The sequence below is a fragment of the Acartia tonsa genome, chromosome 3 (assembly GCF_053477335.1).
Source record: "Acartia tonsa isolate MP-2025a chromosome 3, ASM5347733v1, whole genome shotgun sequence".
NCBI lineage: Eukaryota > Metazoa > Arthropoda > Copepoda > Calanoida > Acartiidae > Acartia > Acartia tonsa.
Window position 1 is genome coordinate 43,831,071 of NC_137262.1, and position 19,022 is coordinate 43,850,092.

The following is a 19,022-nucleotide window of genomic DNA, read 5'->3' on the forward strand; positions in this document are numbered from 1 at the left end:
AAAAAAATGCGGACCTTTTTAAAATTTAAATTGCGCGGCTTGTGTTAATAGTAGAAAAACGTTATGCATACCATTAGAACTTTTTAGAAATTTTAAAAAGGTCCGCATTTTTTTTGCTCACCCTTTATCTAGTATGTAAGGTTTATAAATCGTTACATCACAACTATTTTAGTTAGTTCTATAGTAGCTGTGCTACTTAGAAAATATATGAAATTTTATGTACAATTTAACATTTTTTTTATAATATGCATTTTTGAGATGAAACAATTACATATAAAATTTGAATTTAAATGAGCACAAAACAAGAAAGTAAACGTCCATTAACTCAATATATGATTACTTTTATTATAGAATCTGACTAATTCAACTAATCTTTAGTAAATTTTGATAATACACGTTACAAAAATTGTACAATTACTTTTTTATGTAAATTGTATAGATACTTTATTCTTCTCTATTGTTCTCTTTATTATAAACGTGTATCCCAAATCTTGATTTTAATAGGAATGACATTTAAATACATTAAAATGTTTTATATAACAAAACAATCAAAATAATTGTTTAGCATTTATTAAGATCATGTTTCGGATTTGCTTTTGACCTTAGTAAAGCATTAGGTAGTATTACAAGAATGTTAAACTATCCGTCCGCATGAAGTTTAAGATCTCTCTAATGGTGTATCTCTTTTTGGTGGTTTTCAGCTATTTTCACACTGGGTTGCAAATATAAATGAATTGAAATAAATAATCATTCGAATCATAATTATACATAAATCAAAAGAGAATGTATTCTTTAAATTCCTGGTTTTAAAAACATTATTTTTGAGGGCAAAGATTTGACAGTAAAATACACACAAACACACACAAAAGAAAATTAGGTTTTCCATTTTCAATTTCTCAACTCTTCTAATTTATTTTCTCCTTTCAATTAAATCTCAACTCTCCCTCACTCTCTACTTATTTTTCTTTTTTTCTCTTTCCCTGACTTACTCTCGTTCCTTTCTCTCTCTCTCTCTCTTCAATTTGTTTTCTATGTTTTGAATTTTTGCTTACAATCAAATAATAGCGAAAAAATTAAGAAAAAAACTACAAGCCATTTATAAAAATTTATGAATGTATTTCTTTCAATAATTTTTGACTTGTAAGTTTTAATGTTTTTTTTTATAAAAACTTTTTATTATTTCAATAAATAAGTTCAGATCATTTATAAATTTTGAATGGATGATATTACCTTTTTAATAATTACTGAAAAATAAGAAAATAAGAAATTGCTTTTCCTATAGCAACATTATTGTTAACTAATTCTGCATTTGCTAGAAGGAGCAATGTATTTAATTATTTCAAATTCCTTAACACTAATATATTTCTTTTTAACTTTCCCCCCAGTCAGTAAAAAATACCCTTTAAGTAAAAAAATGAGACCGCCTATTTTGTCCCTTTTTTGTATCTCTTTTGAAAAGTGCGACACCCTGTGACGTCAATGAAATAGGAAGAGTTGATCGTAATAAAATTAACAACTTTTTTTAAAATAACTATTTTTAATGCTTAAAAAAAATATTAAAAATCTTAAAAACAATACATAATTTCTATAAAACGTATTTGCTTCTTTTTTTTGTAACAAAATTAGTTTTTTTGCTACTTTTTAAATAAATTCAATCTTCAATGTTCATCACATCAGCTGATTTCTATTTTTTATTATTGTTTTGATTGTTATTAGAGGCGTGTTATAATTTTCATAACAATTTTAAAATTTGTTGAAAATATTAAAATTATAGAAATATAGAATAAAATATAGAAAGTGATGGTACTTTATAATCATTAATAGGTCCGTTATAAACATTTATTGTTACTTAATGCATACAAAATATAATTAAAGGAATAATATTGCCAGCTTTAAATTATTATAAGAGCTAATTTAGTACAAACCAAAACTGAAGAAAACTTTTAAAAATACCATTTGTATTGCATCTAGACAACAAATGATGCTCAGTTTAGGTTATGTTTGATTAAGTAGATGTAAGAGAAGGGTTTATTTATTCATCTTTAAATTATACTTTTGACAGTAATTGTCGGTTTTTATGGATGGGGTCGAATGGGGTACGGACGGAGGGGGGAATGAGCGGCGAAGGGGTCATCGGGGGGGGGGGGGGGAGGGAAGACTCAGCATTAGAACTTTATATTATTTGATGAAATTTATTTTAATTGATGACGTTGGGGCCAGCTTCTTTGGCAAGGACCCAGGCCAGCTAGGCTATCCTATCCCTTGATCATATATGTAAAGTTGTGGAGGACCCAAAAGATTCCATCTGAAAAGGGAAAGTCTCTCATCCTAGGCACTGTGTAGAATTTGGGGGGGCCCCAGCGACACGGAAGCTGGAATCGCCAGAAGGGGGAGAGAGGTACTCTCTCCAGTGTACCAGGGAAGGTCAAATGGTTGTAGCAGAAGAAATTCTATGGTTTCTTGGATATCTTGAAACCGGTTTATGATAATAACAATAATAAAATGGAAATCTCATAATTCGCTCTTTTTTTAAGTTCAACTACAAATCCTAGCGATTTTAAAAGACTAAAAATGATTAAAAGATTTTAGAATAAAATAAGCATAATATTTGAATTGTAAACCTAGATATTTAATTACATCCAAGAAAAGCCACAAGGCAAATAAATTAAAGAGTAACTGCACTGTTGATCAACAACTTTTGGGCTGGAAATCCATAGTTTGAAAATTATAGGACAACTCTAACATGCTTAAATTAATCAATTTATCGCCTCATATTATAGACAGCTTTCCACGGTTATTTAGAATGAAAACATATACAAATAAAACCAGTTTTGTGGGCCCTGAGGTGTCTAAGGCCCGTGGTAAAAAAATTAGCATTAATTTTATGATTTTTATTTTAATAATTGTGGAAATTTGACTGTAATACCAAGTTAAACATTATTTTTCAGTATTGCATAGAGCCGGTTCTAATCCAGCGGATATAAATCGGTTTGGAAGCCATACTGGAATAGGTATTTATCGCATTGTATTATAGACAGCTTTCCACAGTTATTTAGAATAAAAAAATATACAAATGAAACCAGTTTTGTTTGCCCTGAGGTGCCTGAGACCAATGCTAAAAAATTAAACATTATTTTATGATTTCTATTTTAATAATTGGAAATTTGACTGTAAAACAAAGCTAAACATGATTTTTCAGTATTGCTTAGAGCCAGTTCTAATCCATCTTATATAAATCGGTTTGAAGCTATACTGGAATATATATTTATCGCATTGTATTATAGACAGCTTTCCACAGTTATTTATAATGAAAAAATATACAAATAAAACCATTTTTGTGGGCCCTGATGTGCCTAAGGCCTGTGGTAAAAAATTAACATTAATTTTATGATTTTTATTTTAATAATTGTGGAAATTTGACTGTAATACGAAGATAAACATGATTTTTCAGTATTGCTTAGAGCCAGTTCTAATCCATCGGATATAAATCAGTTTGAAGCCATACTGGACTAGTTATTTATTGCATTGTATTATAGACAGCTGTCTGCGGATACTAAAATGGAAAATTATAAGATTAAAACCAGTTTTGTGATAAAGGCCTGTGATATAAAAACTGACATATTATTTATGATTTTTATTTTAGTAATTGTGGGAAAATGTGGAAATTTGACTGTAATATGAAGCTAAACATGATTTTTCAGTATGGCTTAGAACCGGTTCTTATTCAGCGGATATAAATTGGTTTGGAAGTCATACTGGAATAGTTATTTATTGCATTGTATTATAGAAAGCTGTCCACGGATATTAAAATGGAAAATTAAACTGTTTTTAAACTATTTTTGAAAGGTATATAAAAAACATACTGTGACACCTGTAGAATCATACTGCAAAGCCAAAAATAAGAACAATTGCCCACGTCGATTTTTATTAGGATTTTAAAGTTTATTTTTTACTATGGATTCAATAAATTTTACTGAATCATGATGTTTCTTTCCTTTGTGGGTAAAATACTCAGCTTTTAGAGTGTCTTGCGTCATAAATATTGTATGCTAGTATACAGTAAAGTTACATGTTTTGATTTTATCAATCAAAACTAATTAAAAATTAATTCTTTATAATATATCAATGAATTAACATAAAAATGTTTCATGTCTATAAACAAGTCCTAAAAATTTAAGTATGTCCTTAAACAGTATTATCTATTTATGCAGTTTTGCAACAAATTTACTTACAATATTGTTTGTACTGATGCATTAATATTCTGCTAATTCAGTTCTGACAATCTACAAGTGTTAATGTTCGTTTGTCCTTCCATTTCAGAGCTTCGCTTTTATGGATGTTGTCATCCTTGTTTAATTTTATTTAAAAGGGGGCCATTTATAAGTTTATTTTATTATATCCATTTGTTTTATCTGATACTTTCCAAAATATGTTTTATTAAGACTTTATCAATAAAAAGTAAATTTTTTGTAACTAGACCAAATATAATTAAGAATTAGAACCATAAATCTAAATACAAAACTAAAAATATCCTTGAGACATTCTATTCTGCAACCTTTTTTATTCATAAACATTTTTAATCAAGTTAATTTGTTTATACCTAGTGTATATAACTGTGTAGGTACGTCGTATACAAGCACTTTAAATTTTAAACTGACAAATTTTTTAGATTTTAAAAAGTTAATCTAATGGATTTTATTTTTATTTATTATTTTGTTGTAATTAAATCAGGGTAGCCCCTTTCGTGACAACACCCCTTAAGGGGAGTTTCTTTGTATTTTCACAGTAGCTTTTCTCCTATTTCTAGCCCCAAGCAATTTTGAAAATACGACGAATCGCCACTTAAGGGGCGTTGCCATGAATGGGACTATACCCATAAATCATTTTTAATTCAATTGTTTTATATTTATATATGTATTATTTAAGTAGAATTTGTTGTTATTTTAATAATTTTTAATACAATTGTTTTAACTGATTCTTGTTTATTATTTATTACGATTTAGAAACCATAGAATCCGTACGTCCATTTATAATATGCTGATACACATATAGTAATCTGCGCTAATATCCAATAAAAAGTAGTAAGCTTTGTTCATATATAGCTTAAGAATTTGGTTACCGATCCGATTAAGTTCTACATTTTAGGGAAGATGCATAAAGGTTCTAAAATCCTTTTAGACCGTTTTCATCATTAAAATCTGAAGATGGTTTTATGCTATTTTTCTACGCTAAATTCTAAAACTAATATTCTTTAGTAAATGAATTGCTACCAAGTTCTTTATCTTGATAATCAGAGGCTTTTAGTAAAGTAGCGTTTGGGGGATGGTGCATTTTGAATTAAAATTAATTAAAAAATGAAAAAAATTCCAATAAAAGTTGCACTATCAGAAATACTCGTTTTATCTGGAATTATCTGGTTTTTCAACCTTACAGTGTCACAACTATAAAATTGAATTAATTGCCCATTGTCCCCTCCCTTCCTCCCTGCCTAAGGCCTGTGCTAAAAAAAACTGACATTATTCTTTAGGATTTTTATTTTAGTAATCGTGGGAAATGTCTGTAATACAATGCTATACATGACTTTTTCAGTATGGCTTAGAACAGGTTCTTATCCAGCGGATATAAATTGGTTTGGAAGCCATACTGGAATAGTTATTTATCACATCGTATTATAGACAGCTGTCCGCAGATATTAAAATAAAAATACAAGAGTTAAAAACTTAAAAACGAAGTGAAAAACGTTATTCTATATCCATTATATTTATCGGTTGCAAAGCTGTACTGAAAAAATAAAAGATCCCTCATTCATTGAAATATTTACAAGGTAGAACATGTTGTATAGTTAGGTTGCTAATATGGACCTCATTTATTTGTAAGTGGTAAGGGGTTGGGGGCAGACCCACAGGGCAGGATTTATGCTAGTTTTCATTTAGTAGGTTTAAATTTCGGATCAATTATTTTTTTCCTGTAACAAAATTTACATTAACTTTTCGTGCAAAAATAAACCACTAAAAATAAAGAAAGGAGTCTGAAATTTTTTGTGTAGATTCTTTAGACAAATGAGAATCGCAGTTCTTTTATGCTTCATGATCCATTTTTATGTTTAAATCCCTTTAATTATGCAAACTTTGTCCGTAGGTACTACATTTAAAAAAGTCTTTTTTTATACTATTAAATAAAAAATGTTGATTGTCTTTCAGTGTCGTTAATTCGTTGGCCTTTCAATGTAGATCGATGACATTTTAAACATAGCTAGTTAAAGTAATTGGTAGTCTCTAAATAAAATTTCATTAATATCACATGAATACAAATAAACTTATTACAATCATAAAAAACGACACTAAAAACCATAAACCCCAAATGAATATAAAAAAATATTTTTAAAATAAATTATTTAAGACTGTTCACGTTATCATCAGCTATCGACTTTTCCTCCTGGTTGAAAGGATGAAAGGGAAGGGGGATTCCCATTACATGCCTGATGTACAGAGTTAGGCACCTGACTGGCTTGAATTTAAACATAAGTCTTTAATAAGACCAAACAAGAGTTGGATTAAAAAATTTTTAAAAAATGTGAATTTGTTGTGCTAGTGGTAAAAAATCTGAATTTAAAATTTTTTTACACAATGTTAAAATACTTATTATCTTAAAGTAATATTTTTAGTAAGTTGAAGGATAGAATAAGGTATTTTGTAATGAGAATATTCACATTAAGCCAAATTATGTCAAAATTTAACCCCCCCCCCTTTGGTTTGCTAAAATCAGGCATTCCCGGAACTTCCTTTGGGGTGTTTTTTTCTGACCATGGTCCCGTTTTAGCGTTTTAGCGGTCTTGGGCATATGATATCTTAATTGATTCAGATATTTTATAACCGGTTTATGCCCATTTCCCTTTTCCCCTTAATGGGCTGAAAATTGGGAACACTTTTGGTTTCTTTAAAAATCTTAAAAATGGTTGGAAGTCGTAAAGTGTATTTAGGCAGGAACAACAGTATCAGCATAAAATATTTTATTTCAGAACTTAGAACTATGGGTAAAAATTCATGGACAAACAAATTAAAGGAGTTGAAAAGAAGAGAGGAAGAAGGAAACTTACTCTTCATGGTATGTTAGGATTAAAGGAGGGGGGGGGGGTGGGTTAATGCAACCATCTCGTAATCAATGATTGAATAACACTTAGAATTCGAATTTTGATCTTAAATTTTGCATGAATAATCCTTGGTAGGTCTATTTTCCCTAATTCGAACAAAAAGAACACATATTACTTTTTTTTGGCTCAAAAATCTTATTTAAGTTCTAGCCGGTTGCTGTTGGTACTAGAAACTTAAAAAATGGCTATTGCTATCATTTTACATGAATTAAACAAAAAAATATGTTTTTAAAAGTTGATTCCTACGTAATTAATGATGAATTTGCCCTGAAAATAGGCAAAACGCGGGTAAATGGCTGAGCCGCCAGCCGTTACTTTTCCAACTTTTTGTTCGATTTAGGGAAAATAGACCTACCAAGGATTACCCATGAAAAATTTCAGTTCAATTTAATCACTGATTACGAGATGGTTGCATTAAACCCCCCCCCCCCCCTTAAACTTTTTAAAAATCTTCCAAGATAATAGCCTTAACTTATGTTCAAACATATTAATAATTTTAAAATAATACTTATGAACAGTGACATGCTAACTGATTGAGTGAGGATCACTGTTTTGGCTGCATTTCACCATATCATTAATGTTAATTACCTATCTAGGACCGCGGACGGCAGTCTGGCAGCAGTTCTCATGACCAGCAGCCGTCGACCAGTCCCAGAGATTCCACTGGACCTCCCCCTAATCAGCATGACAGGAATGGGTTTTCATACATTTGATTTAATGATTCAACAATAATCTGTGAATTATGATTTCTTCAAATGTACCAAATTCTGTTTTTTAAAAATACCTATTGCTAACCCCTGCGGGGCAAATAGATTCAGTGCCCTAAAGAATTAGAAAAAAATTATTCGCCCTCTTCCCTTGCTTTCAATTTATTTCACATTGATCTTTTTCTCAGGAGGAAAACCCGTAACAGTTTTGACCAGCATAGCTGGCAGTGCCACTCACGGAGGTAAAACAGTTCAATTAGTAAACACAGTCAGCAGCCAACCAACATCAAACCACGGCCAGCTAGTTACCGCTGGCGGCCAACAGGTTGTTGTTGGCAGCAGCGCAGGAGGCGGCCAGCAGATGGTCGTTATGTCGGCGGCTGGTATTGGCAACCAACCTACAGCTAGTGTTACAGGTATTGAGACTTCTTAATTAACCTTTTTAGAAAAATTCAAAGGAAGTTGAAACATATATTTTAAGGAAAGATATTTATAGATTAATGTAAGTAAATAAGGTTTACATTTGAATGTCCTTTAAAATGTATATTTTTTTTCCTAGGTTCCGTTGATGGCCCTGTAACTAGTGATGCTGCCAGCACCCGTTGGTGCCAGCCAGGTTGACGGGGGCATGGTGACACCTCAAGAGGGCGATGTCAACACCGAATTTCATCATATAGATCTTGCTGAATATATGTCAATGTTTAATTCCCAACTGGACGGAGAGTGTATGTTCAGTTCTCAAGTTGATGGGGATCCTGGAGATGTTACTGACGAAGCTGCAACTGCAACAGCAGCCACTGCCGCCACTGCCAGGAGGTTACTGAACAGAGCACAGAATCAGGTATGTATAACATTCTACTTCATTTTGTTCATAGTATTACTCCCCATGATAAGAACATTAAAGCTTAAATTCCTCTCTCGCGCCAAATTTTTTGTTATTTTTCATAAAATGAACTTCTGATATGAGTTTAAGTTTCTATTTGTGTTAAATAAAAAACTTAAAAGATTTTATTTCAAATTATGATTTTGATAAGGTACAACAGTAGTAAGCACAGAATCAGAGACGCCTCTAACAACTCCACAAGTTTCAACAGCTCCTGTTTCAACAACACCCGCAGAAAATGCCTCTAGTTTACCTATAGTACAACAACAAACAGGTTATTTTTTACTTCCTAAATTTTAAATCAGTCATATGAAATCAAGCTTTACACATAGCGTTATTAATAGATTAAAGGTTTTTAAAGAAATTTTGAGGGCTTGGCTCATCGTGCTGCTGACAAGTAAACAACATTTTACCATTAGAATCTCCCCCCCCCCCCCATACGTTATAGACACTAGTTTAACAAGTAGTTGCCGAATGGTAATAGAAATATGTTCAAGTAGTTTCCCTGTCAACTAACGCACGACTAACCTGTAATTAAGGTAGTTAGTTTTTTTTTGTCTGAAGCTAAAGATCTTGTTAATTGCTGGTCCTAATTTGATGTAATTTAAGTGGATATCTTAGAGTGGTTTTAAGCTATTTCCCTTACCTTCTTCTAGAAACTAGGGGCGACGTATAAAATAAGGTTGCATTTTATTATTATTAACTAAGTTGTATTTATATGATCAGGTCTTGCAGTACCTGTATGAACCCAACCAAATTTTAAAATTTTCTTGCGAATTTGAATTTTAGGCGAATCTCAATGGTCCACTCTCGGTGATTCCCAGGAAATTTGGGGTACAAACGAAGAGACTCCATTGTGGGACAGTAATCCTGACACATGGGACCATGACAGTGCTACTAGACTGGCACAAAAATTATTACAGGTTTATATATTTTATTTTTATAAGGTAAATTAAGTGTAAACTAGTGTTAAGGAAATATCCCCTTTATATTAATAAATATGTAATAGTTCTATGAAAAGTGTGCGGTTTATTTAGCCACTTAAATACCTATTCTAATATTTATTTTGGGGTTTCCGTTCAGTTAACTTATGTTACTTTTTAGGTTCAGCATATGGATACAGCTAGTTACGCCAGTGGAGTTGATAATGAATCTAAAGATGTAAGTTTAATTAACGAAGCTTTCAATAAAATCTTTGTTTATTCCTAATTTATTACTTTGCCACCACAAGAAACTTATGTATTTTAAAATCCGTCGTTTAGCTGGTCTAAAATTGTTATTTTAATTTAGGGAAGTCAAATGATCTCACAGGATGGAAAGCCTGGCCAGATTATATCCCCAAATCCCAGGTATAGACACAATTTATTAATCATTATAAAGGGGGGGGGGGGCGGATGTGCCACATTTTGAAACCAAAACTAAAAGTCAAAGGAACTCAAATAAAAAAAAGAGTTACAGGTCTGAGATTTTGCATGGCAGTTGCTTTATAAGGTTACAATATGGAACAGTGAAGAAACGGCGGCGCAACCGCCGAAAAATTCGGCGGGAAACGGCGGTTTTTGGCGGTTGCGCCGCCGTTTCTTCACAGTTCCATATTGTACCCCTATAAAGCAACTGCCATGCAAAATCTCAGACCTGTAAGTTGCGACAAAACTCTGTCTTAAACCTTAAAGACAAAAAATATGTAAAAGTGAATAAAAATAATCTCGAAATACTACCTATGGAAGTAATACAAAGGGGGGGGGGGGGCGGATGTGCCACTTTTTGAAACCAAAACTAAAAGTCAAAGGAACTCAAATAAAAAAAAGAGTTACAGGTCTGAGATTTTGCATGGCAGTTGCTTTATAAGGTTACAATATGGAACAGTGAAGAAACGGCGGCGCAACCGCCGAAAAATTCGGCGGGAAACGGCGGTTTTTGGCGGTTGCGCCGCCGTTTCTTCACAGTTCCATATTGTACCCCTATAAAGCAACTGCCATGCAAAATCTCAGACCTGTAACTCTTTTTTTAGTTGAGTTCCTTTGTTGACTTTTAGTTTTGGTTTCAAAAAGTGGCACATCCGCCCCCCCCCCCCCCTTTGTATTACTTCCATAGGTAGTATTTCGAGATTATTTTTATTCACTTTTACATATTTTTTGTCTTTAAGGTTTAAGACAGAGTTTTGTCGCAACTTTAGAGAGAAGGGTGAATGCATTTATGGAAATCAGTGCCAGTTCGCTCATGGCAAAGCAAAATTAAGGGTAAGATATTAAATAAAAATTTTAAATATCCAATATCGAAAGGGCTAAAAAAGAAGTTTAAATCCGGTTTAAAACAGTTAAGTTTTTTATTTTAGTATCCGCAGAAAGCTGTATAAAATACATAAATTACTTTCAGCATGATATGATCCGCCACAACAAGTACAAGACAAAGCTGTGCCAGAAATATTGGATCAAGGGATGGTGTGCTTATGGCACAAGGTACTTTCCATGTTTATGCAACCTGTCTATTAGTTTAATAAGTCAAGAGGGGGTCATTGGACTGTTATAATTTTTACACTAGTCTCCTAAAAATTTTTTATTAAGTTTTCTTATTGGTTAGTTTTGGAGTAACATTTACTTAAATTTTGATTAGGTAGTTTGTTCATAAAGATTAATGTCAAAATGTTTGAAACAATAATTGTTACCTACAGAACGGTAGTCATTGGGGATGTACATCAATTTATCATTCATTGTCTTATCCCTTTAGATCCCTGATTATTAGTACAGGGATTTACCTTTATTACATCAAACATAATCTTAACTTTTACAGAATTTATCCAAAGGATTCATTATTCAAAGAGTTAAAAAATTTAAAATTATGTATTTTGTTTGAAATCTCACAAACTTTAATTGTTCAGATGCAACTTCATTCACCAGGAAGAGGAGCAACACATTGCAGAGAAGACAAGAGTTGGAGAACATCAATCTGGATTCAGGTGAGTTTTTACACCTTGGTTTAAAGCTATTTTTCCTGTGCGAAAAGAAAATATTATTTCATTATTTCTAACAAAGACTAGTTTTCTATTACTAGACTTAATTATTAACGAATGTTAAAATTTTGAATAAAAATTGTTATTGTTTAGACCTTTGATGCCAACGAAATCTCTGCGGAAATCCAGCGAATCCAGTGCTGATTCTGGTGTTGATGTAAACGATGTTTACAACAGGGCTTTAGGTACGTAAATTTAAATTAAAACACATTTTTTTATATTGTAAAAAGCAGGTATACAATTTGGATATGATAATTGATCTTTGTTCTATTGACTGCCACCCTCCCACCCAAATTTTCTTAGATTAATATTAATATACCTTATTCCTGATTTAAATCTAGTAATATTTTACTACTCGTTAAAGTCCAGCTTAAACACGTTCCGTTAAATTTAGGTCAGTCTGAACCGTACGAGGTGACCTCCATGTTCAACAAGACAATCAACATGCCAGATCTGGACATCATCAACACCAAGAGAATGAAGCTAGACATAAGTAAGCTTAGTTTTGGTCCCAAGATCTATTTGTATAGAGCAATTTCTAGGACGTTAATATTAGGGTTGGGCCGGATATCCGGTTATCCGGCCAAATTACCGGATAACCGGCCAAATTACTAGATACTACAGTAGCAAAAAAAATTTCTTAAGAAATCTTATACAAATTTACATAAAGTTAAACTTGTTCAGAAAAAAAGTTCTTCTAGCTTCAATAATAAGAAAATTATAGCCATTTAAAATTTTTAAAAGCAGAGATTTTTGGTGTAAAGTATTAAAAATTATAGAACCGGATATCCGGCCGGATAGTTTCAATATCCGGTATCCGGCCGGATATTGAAAATGGCCGGATATCCGGCCACACCGGATATCCGGCCACACCGGATATCCGGCCCAACCCTAGTTAATATTATAGGGCATAATTTTTAAGTTAAAAGCGTCTTATTTTAGGACAGAAAAAAATGTCAGGGAAGACAGTTAATAACTTAATTTATTAGTTTGTTGAAACTTCACTGATTAGGACATTTTTAATTTTTATTACTTAAAAAATATTGAATGCATGTATTTTATTTTCATAAATGTACACACACGAATGTTTTGTGCTTCGCCACTGGAGGATGTTGTCACCCTAGTTAATTATTAATGATCAAATATTACTTAAGGTACATACAAGAATGATGTTGTTAATACAAGTTTTCAAAATCTGAATGGCAATCAATGGAATCAAATTAAGGTGAATATTTATTGTTGTGATAAAGAGTTTATCTGTAATGTTTAGTTTCCTTCATTCTTCTTATTTAATATTTGTATAAAATTCAATCTGTTTTTATATAACTAAAGGTTTAAAATCCAGCGAAAATAAGCTCATTATAGTTGTTTTATTTTTAATTAGTCGTTGTCTCCCCATTCATTTTTTAGCAGAGATAATAAAACATAAATGTACAACAAATACTTCTTCCCGAAGGTGAGATTGACTTCGCCACATAATTTTAGGGATAATAAAATTAGATTGGAGATTTTTAGGATTTATTTGATCTTGGGAGGGTAGACGTGACCTTTTATTAATAGTTTAAAACCCTTCAGGGACCTAAAGAGAATATAAACACATACACACTCTTGCACTTTCATACCGAAAATGGCAGACCTTTTATTAGGATTACACTTTACAATCATCTTTATTATACATTGTTGTTTTTAGGTTAAAGATATTGAGAAGGATAGTGATATGTTCAATATGAACCTGGCTACTGAAATGAACAGAAATCTTTATCTCGACGTTGTCAAGGTAAACAAATTGATTTTTCTTGAGTCTGTGATCATCTCATCATAGCTATTATTTACCTATTTCTGTTCATGTGGCTTTGAGCGATTATGTTCTATTAGGTTATTTGGGTGTTACTTCTATACTTTATAGGTTGGGCTGTTTTATTTTCCTTTCAGTCCTCAAAATAGCTTTAAGCCCTATATTGACCAATGGAATTAAAATTCTTTGAAATTTTGAGATCTTTTACTTCAGCCATTCATAACGAATACATATTCCTGTAATGTTAAGTTGAATGGAAAACGCTTTAATTAAAAATATTAAAACGCTACCTTTTTGTTTATTCATTGAAGTCGCTACTGGAAGTAGCTTGGCTCAAAAAATTTCTATCTGTTCTTTAAATACATTTCCTAGTTTGTTTTTATTTTCCTTCTTGAGATTTTTAAAACTAAAAGGGGGGGGGGCGAAAGTGACACTTTTTGAAACCAAAACTAAAAGTCAACAAAGGAACTCCACTAAAAAAGGAGTTACAGGTCTGAGATTTTGCATGGCAGTTGCTTTATAGGGGTAAAATATGGAACTGTGAAGAAACGGCGGCGCAACCGCCGTTTCCCGCCTAATTTTTTTTGCCTTTTCTCGGCGGTTTTCGGCGGTTGCGACGCCGTTTCTTCACAGTTCCATATTGTACCCCTATAAAGCAACTGCCATGCAAAATGTCAGATCTGTAACTCTTTAATTAGTTGAGTTCCTTTGACTTTTAGTTTTGGTTTCAAAAAGTGTCACTTTCGCCCCCTCCCCCCCCTTTAAATAATTAATTTCTGTCCAGGTTAAAGATAGCCGGCCAGTTCCTCATCCTGAGGATAATCACATTCCAGTCTCCAATAACCTGCCATTCAATCCACCTATTAATGGCCAGTACAGGTACTTAGAGGTCCGGGAAAATTGTTTTTTTTTACACTAGTCCCAAAAGTTTTATAAGAAAATGTTTTTGGCTTGTTGGCTTGACAACTTGGTGACTCTTAATAGATTTTGATATGTTGGTTTATTTTCAAGTTTCAACCACTAATTGTAATCTGCAGTAGGAGTAATTTTGTGCATAAACATTGATGAGTTAACATTAGTTATATAATATTTTCATTTATACGGTCAGATGAAAGTCAGAAAGTCAAAAATCATATTTACTAAAATCACTAGAACCCAAAGTATAACAACCACGCTATTGTAGTTATTGTATTCGTTGGCTTAAAACATTCAATACTTTAATTTAATTTTGATTGGTTGGTTCCAAACCTGAAGTGTAAAAACTTTTCAACAAATAATTTTAAAGCTCTTTATTATTTTTTTGTTATTTAAAGAAATGTTTTAAGATATTTTTGTCGTGAAAATAAATTTTTTTTTTGTTTTAGGAGACCAGCAGTCCAAGACAGCTAGCCTTTGTCCGCGTGTTCTCGGCCCTAGCGCGCATTGCGTAGTACCTAAAAGCAGCCTGGCGGCCGCTCACATAGACACAACCACCAAACCTGCCATTATTTTCAGGTATAAACTTTTATTTTAAGGTTTATTAAGATTCGTTGCTATCATCATAAGTGAAATTACTCAAATTACTTTTTTAAGTGAAGCCACTCTAAAATTTTCTTCTGTCTGTCCGTCATTCAATCCGTAACGATATAGGATGAATATGATTTTGAATTGTTTCATTGTTTTATTCATCAGTCTGTCATTTCATGACATGACAACGAAATGATGTCACGAAATTTTTGTATTCGTAGGTGATATTACCTTTTTTTTAAATTGCTTAGGAAGAAATAGAGTTTATGCATGGTTATTCATTCATATACACCATTAAAAGTTGCAAGAATGTACTTCGAAAACTACCTAAAAAAAATTAATGAAAAGTGCTAACCGTTAATGAAGGACAAAGCGAACCTTTAAGTTCTCTTTTAAAAATTGAAGTCATTTCATCTATTATAAATCTTTGTATTAAATATCATTTTTTGTTCAGATGCTAACAGCCCTGCAGAAAACTGGTTTCTAATCGCAACCTACATCACAATAAAAAACAGACTTTTTATATCTGTAACATTTTAGTTAACATAACAGTCATTTCGGTTTGTCATTAAGCTATAATTGAAAGCTTATTAATATTTGTACGGGTCATACAGAAAACTATAATTATTACAAGATTTATAAATGCAAGGTTGTAATCAATGATTATTTATCTATCCTTATATAATTTTGTTTATCAAAACTTGAAACTACAGTTTTTCAGTCTTCATTTTTTAATCTATTAAGTCATAATTAATAATTTGGCATAAAAAACGTGTTATACTTAGTGAAACTACATTTAACACATCTTTTTTCAGAACATTATCTAATGTATTTTCTTAAGAATCTAGACATGTAAGAAAAAAATACAGGGGGCGATATTTAATCCAATGAAAAACTCTTTATAATCAAACTTTTTCGTTAGTTATAATCTAAAACAATAGTGTACAGTAGTCTACGCTATTTTGCTAAAAATGATAATTTCAAATAGTTAAATTGTTTTTCTTCAGGTAAATTTTTCTCTCTCAGTAAAAACTATTTTGTTAAAATAATATTGTTCATAGTTTGTAAGTAGGTAAGAACAAGTTTAAATTTAAATATTAATTCTTTCATTTCTTCCATGCATTTGTAACTTAAAATTAAGGATTTTTTATTAAATAATTTTTTAATTTAGAAAATAATGAATTTTACAAACAAAATATATTGAAATTATAAAATTTAAGGTCACTAAAAATTTTGTGAAACTGTTGAATTATAATTATATTTACTATATACTATGTAATATCAAAATGTTACTTGTTGTATATTTAAAGGGTTAGTTGCACGAAATGCATTTATTTATGAAATTAGTGAACTGCATATATTTTCTTTTTAAATGGTTTAAGCTATATTTATAGGGCATATATTTAAAAAGATTTTAATTTTGTACATGTAGTTTTAAAAATATCAATTGAAATTGGTTTTCTGAAATGCACTTCATGCAACTATCCCTTTATGTAAAAGCTGTGGTAATATCCTCTTAGGAATATTTTATTTAATTTTGAAAATTCCCCCCCCCCCCTCTCCCCCCCTTGACAGAACTATGAACTCTGGCCGCGGCGCTCGGCACCCTTGCCTACCTAATCGCAGCGCTCGGCTCCCTATTCTAAAACCTAACCTAACCTAAAATAGTTGTTTTGTCAGGGGGGAAGGGGGAGGGTATAAAAATTTTCAAAATTGAAAAAAAATATTTCTAAGAGGAGAATGCCAAAACTGTTCCTAAATGCCATTAATCACAATCCATTTTAATTTAAAATATAAAACATTTTTGAAAGATTTACTTGTTTTTGTGATGTTTAGCCTTTACTAGCGTGGCTACTCTAAGATTAGAAATGTTTGTCTGTTAGCTATGTTTAGGGGAAAACAAAAATTGGAGACTAAACTTAATTTCCGTAAGAAAAATGAATTTTTTTCAGCTGGTTTTACAAATGATTGTTTAGGTGAAGATTATAATATCTGCGTTTACTATACAACCCACTTGGTCAGCCAGTCTGTAGTGCGCTAGAAAACATGATATCAACAAAGCGGAAATTTTTTTTCCCTGCAATGTAATACAGATGTCTGATTTTTAAACCTTTTCTATAATTAGGGTCTGTCCTTACGTATGCCCATCCGTCGGAACAGTTAGCTGATGATTCCTATAATAGTTAGGTATAACTTTGAAAGCATAGCCACTCTATAAATGTTACCAGAATGCCCGTACGCCCATTTGAAACATTATCAACTTTTTTACCACTAAATATTAAAGCAAAGCTTTCTATAATTAGGGTGTGTCTGTCTGGAAAGGATATCTTTTTCGTTAATTTGGGCATGTTAGAATTGTCCTCTTGATTTCAACCTTTGCATAGTGATACCTGTAGTAGTTGGTAGGATTTAGAAAGCGTAGCAACTCAATAATTGTTACTAGAATGTCCGTACTTCCATTTTAGACATGTTTATTTTTATATTTTTAACAACAATTTTTATATGATGTATTAATCCTATTGATCTTATTGTTAGAATACTGATTCCTATGGCAACAAAGTGTTATGTTATAAGCAAATTATTTCTATAATCAGTTCTAAAAATGTAAGTATTATCCTGTATTTAAGCATTTTTTCAAGAAATTTACTTATAATGTTTTGTCGACTTTTGTACATTTATATTCTGATAATTCAGTTCTTACACTCTACAAGTGTTAATGTTTGTTTGTTCTACCACTTCAGAGCTTCCCTTTTATGGATATTGTCATCCTTATGGTTCATCTGATTTTTGGAATACAGATTCCTAGAACAAGAAAGTTATAATGCTATTGGCGAATCATCTCTATAATCAAGTCCCAAAAATGTAAGAATGTCCTTAAACATTATCCTGTATATAGACAGTTATTCAACTAATTTACTTTCAATTTTGTTTTGACTATTAAACATTTATATTCCGATTATTCAGTTCTGAAACTCTACAAGTGTAAATGTACTTTTATCCTACTGTTAGAGCTGGATCAGTAATATTTGACATAAAATCACTTCACATAAATTCATTTCACATAAAACATTTGACATAAAGTATCATTTCACATAAACTCATTTGACATAAAGGTACATTTGACATAAAAACGTTTCACATAAACTCATTTGGCATAAAGGTACATTTGGCATAAAGATACATTTCATATAAAGGTATACTTGACATAAGATACATTTGACATAAAGGTACATTTCACATAAAGGTACACTTGACATAAAGGTACATTTCACATAAAGGTACCCCGAGCATGGCAACCGGTGAACAGAATCTCAGTTCTGCACCACAAGCCACGCACGACTGAAGTTCCCATGTCTATACAGTCATATTTATATGAAAATATTTTTAGAAGATTTTTGAATTTTTTTTGAAGATTTTCTTTTAATAATAAATAAAAATTTCTAAAATCTTTTTAAAAAAATGGAAAATCTTCAAAAAAAAATTCAAAAATCTTCTAAAAATATTTTCATATAAATATGACTGTATAGACATGGGAACTTCAGTTGTGCAAGGCTTGTGGTGCAGAACTGAGATTCTGTTCACCGGTTGCCATGCTCAGGGAAAAAAATGACAACCTCGGGTACACTTTGAAATGTATCTTTATGTGAAACGTTTTATGTCAAGTGTACCTTTATGTCAAATGTACCTTTATGCCAAGTGTACCTTTATGTCAAACGTACCTTTATATCATATGTACCTTTATGTCAAATGTATCTTTATGTGAAACGTTTTTATGTGAATTGTACCTTTATGGCAAATGTACCTTTATGGCAAATGTTTTTATGTCAAATGTACCTTTATGTGAAGTGATTTTATGCCAAATGTTTTATGTGAAATGAATTTATGTCAAATGATATTATGTCAAATATTACTGATCCGTTAGAGCTTTACTTTTATGGATGTGGTTATCCTTGTATTATGAAAATTATGCA

The 19,022-nt window shown here is 31.5% G+C and overlaps 2 protein-coding genes and 1 long non-coding RNA gene across 3 annotated transcripts; all 3 read left to right on the plus strand.

The window, feature by feature from the left end:
• The first annotated feature begins 6,818 nt into the window (after positions 1 to 6,818).
• Positions 6,819 to 7,981, plus strand: LOC145314286 (uncharacterized). The gene is made up of 2 exons (XR_013877719.1): positions 6,819 to 7,104; positions 7,747 to 7,981. It is a non-coding gene; the product is annotated as an uncharacterized LOC145314286 (long non-coding RNA).
• LOC145314904 (uncharacterized) lies at positions 7,893 to 8,617 on the plus strand. The gene is made up of 3 exons (XM_080154980.1): positions 7,893 to 7,907; positions 7,985 to 8,273; positions 8,417 to 8,617. The coding sequence occupies exons 1-3, from the start codon at positions 7,893 to 7,895 to the stop codon at positions 8,476 to 8,478; spliced, it is 366 nt and encodes a 121-aa protein (XP_080011106.1). The 3' UTR covers positions 8,479 to 8,617.
• Positions 8,486 to 16,028, plus strand: LOC145314905 (uncharacterized). Its single transcript, XM_080154982.1, has 15 exons — positions 8,486 to 8,702; positions 8,892 to 9,014; positions 9,530 to 9,663; positions 9,845 to 9,901; positions 10,031 to 10,089; positions 10,887 to 10,980; positions 11,117 to 11,199; positions 11,619 to 11,696; positions 11,844 to 11,935; positions 12,145 to 12,243; positions 12,905 to 12,975; positions 13,441 to 13,527; positions 14,330 to 14,434; positions 14,910 to 15,039; positions 15,506 to 16,028. The coding sequence occupies exons 1-14, from the start codon at positions 8,486 to 8,488 to the stop codon at positions 14,973 to 14,975; spliced, it is 1,365 nt and encodes a 454-aa protein (XP_080011108.1). The 3' UTR covers positions 14,976 to 15,039; positions 15,506 to 16,028.
• Positions 16,029 to 19,022: the final 2,994 nt, after the last annotated feature.

Coding starts and splice junctions, on each gene's coding strand:
- LOC145314904 (XM_080154980.1), top strand. Junction 8,274..8,416: donor ACCTACAGCTAGTGTTACAG/GTATTGAGACTT, acceptor TTTTTTTCCTAG/GTTCCGTTGATGGCCCTGTA.
- LOC145314905 (XM_080154982.1), top strand. CDS start 8,486: ATGGTGACACCTCAAGAGGGCGATGTCAACACCGAATTTCATCATATA. Junction 11,200..11,618: donor TGGTGTGCTTATGGCACAAG/GTACTTTCCATG, acceptor TTAATTGTTCAG/ATGCAACTTCATTCACCAGG. Junction 14,435..14,909: donor GCCAGTACAGGTACTTAGAG/GTCCGGGAAAAT, acceptor TTTTTGTTTTAG/GAGACCAGCAGTCCAAGACA.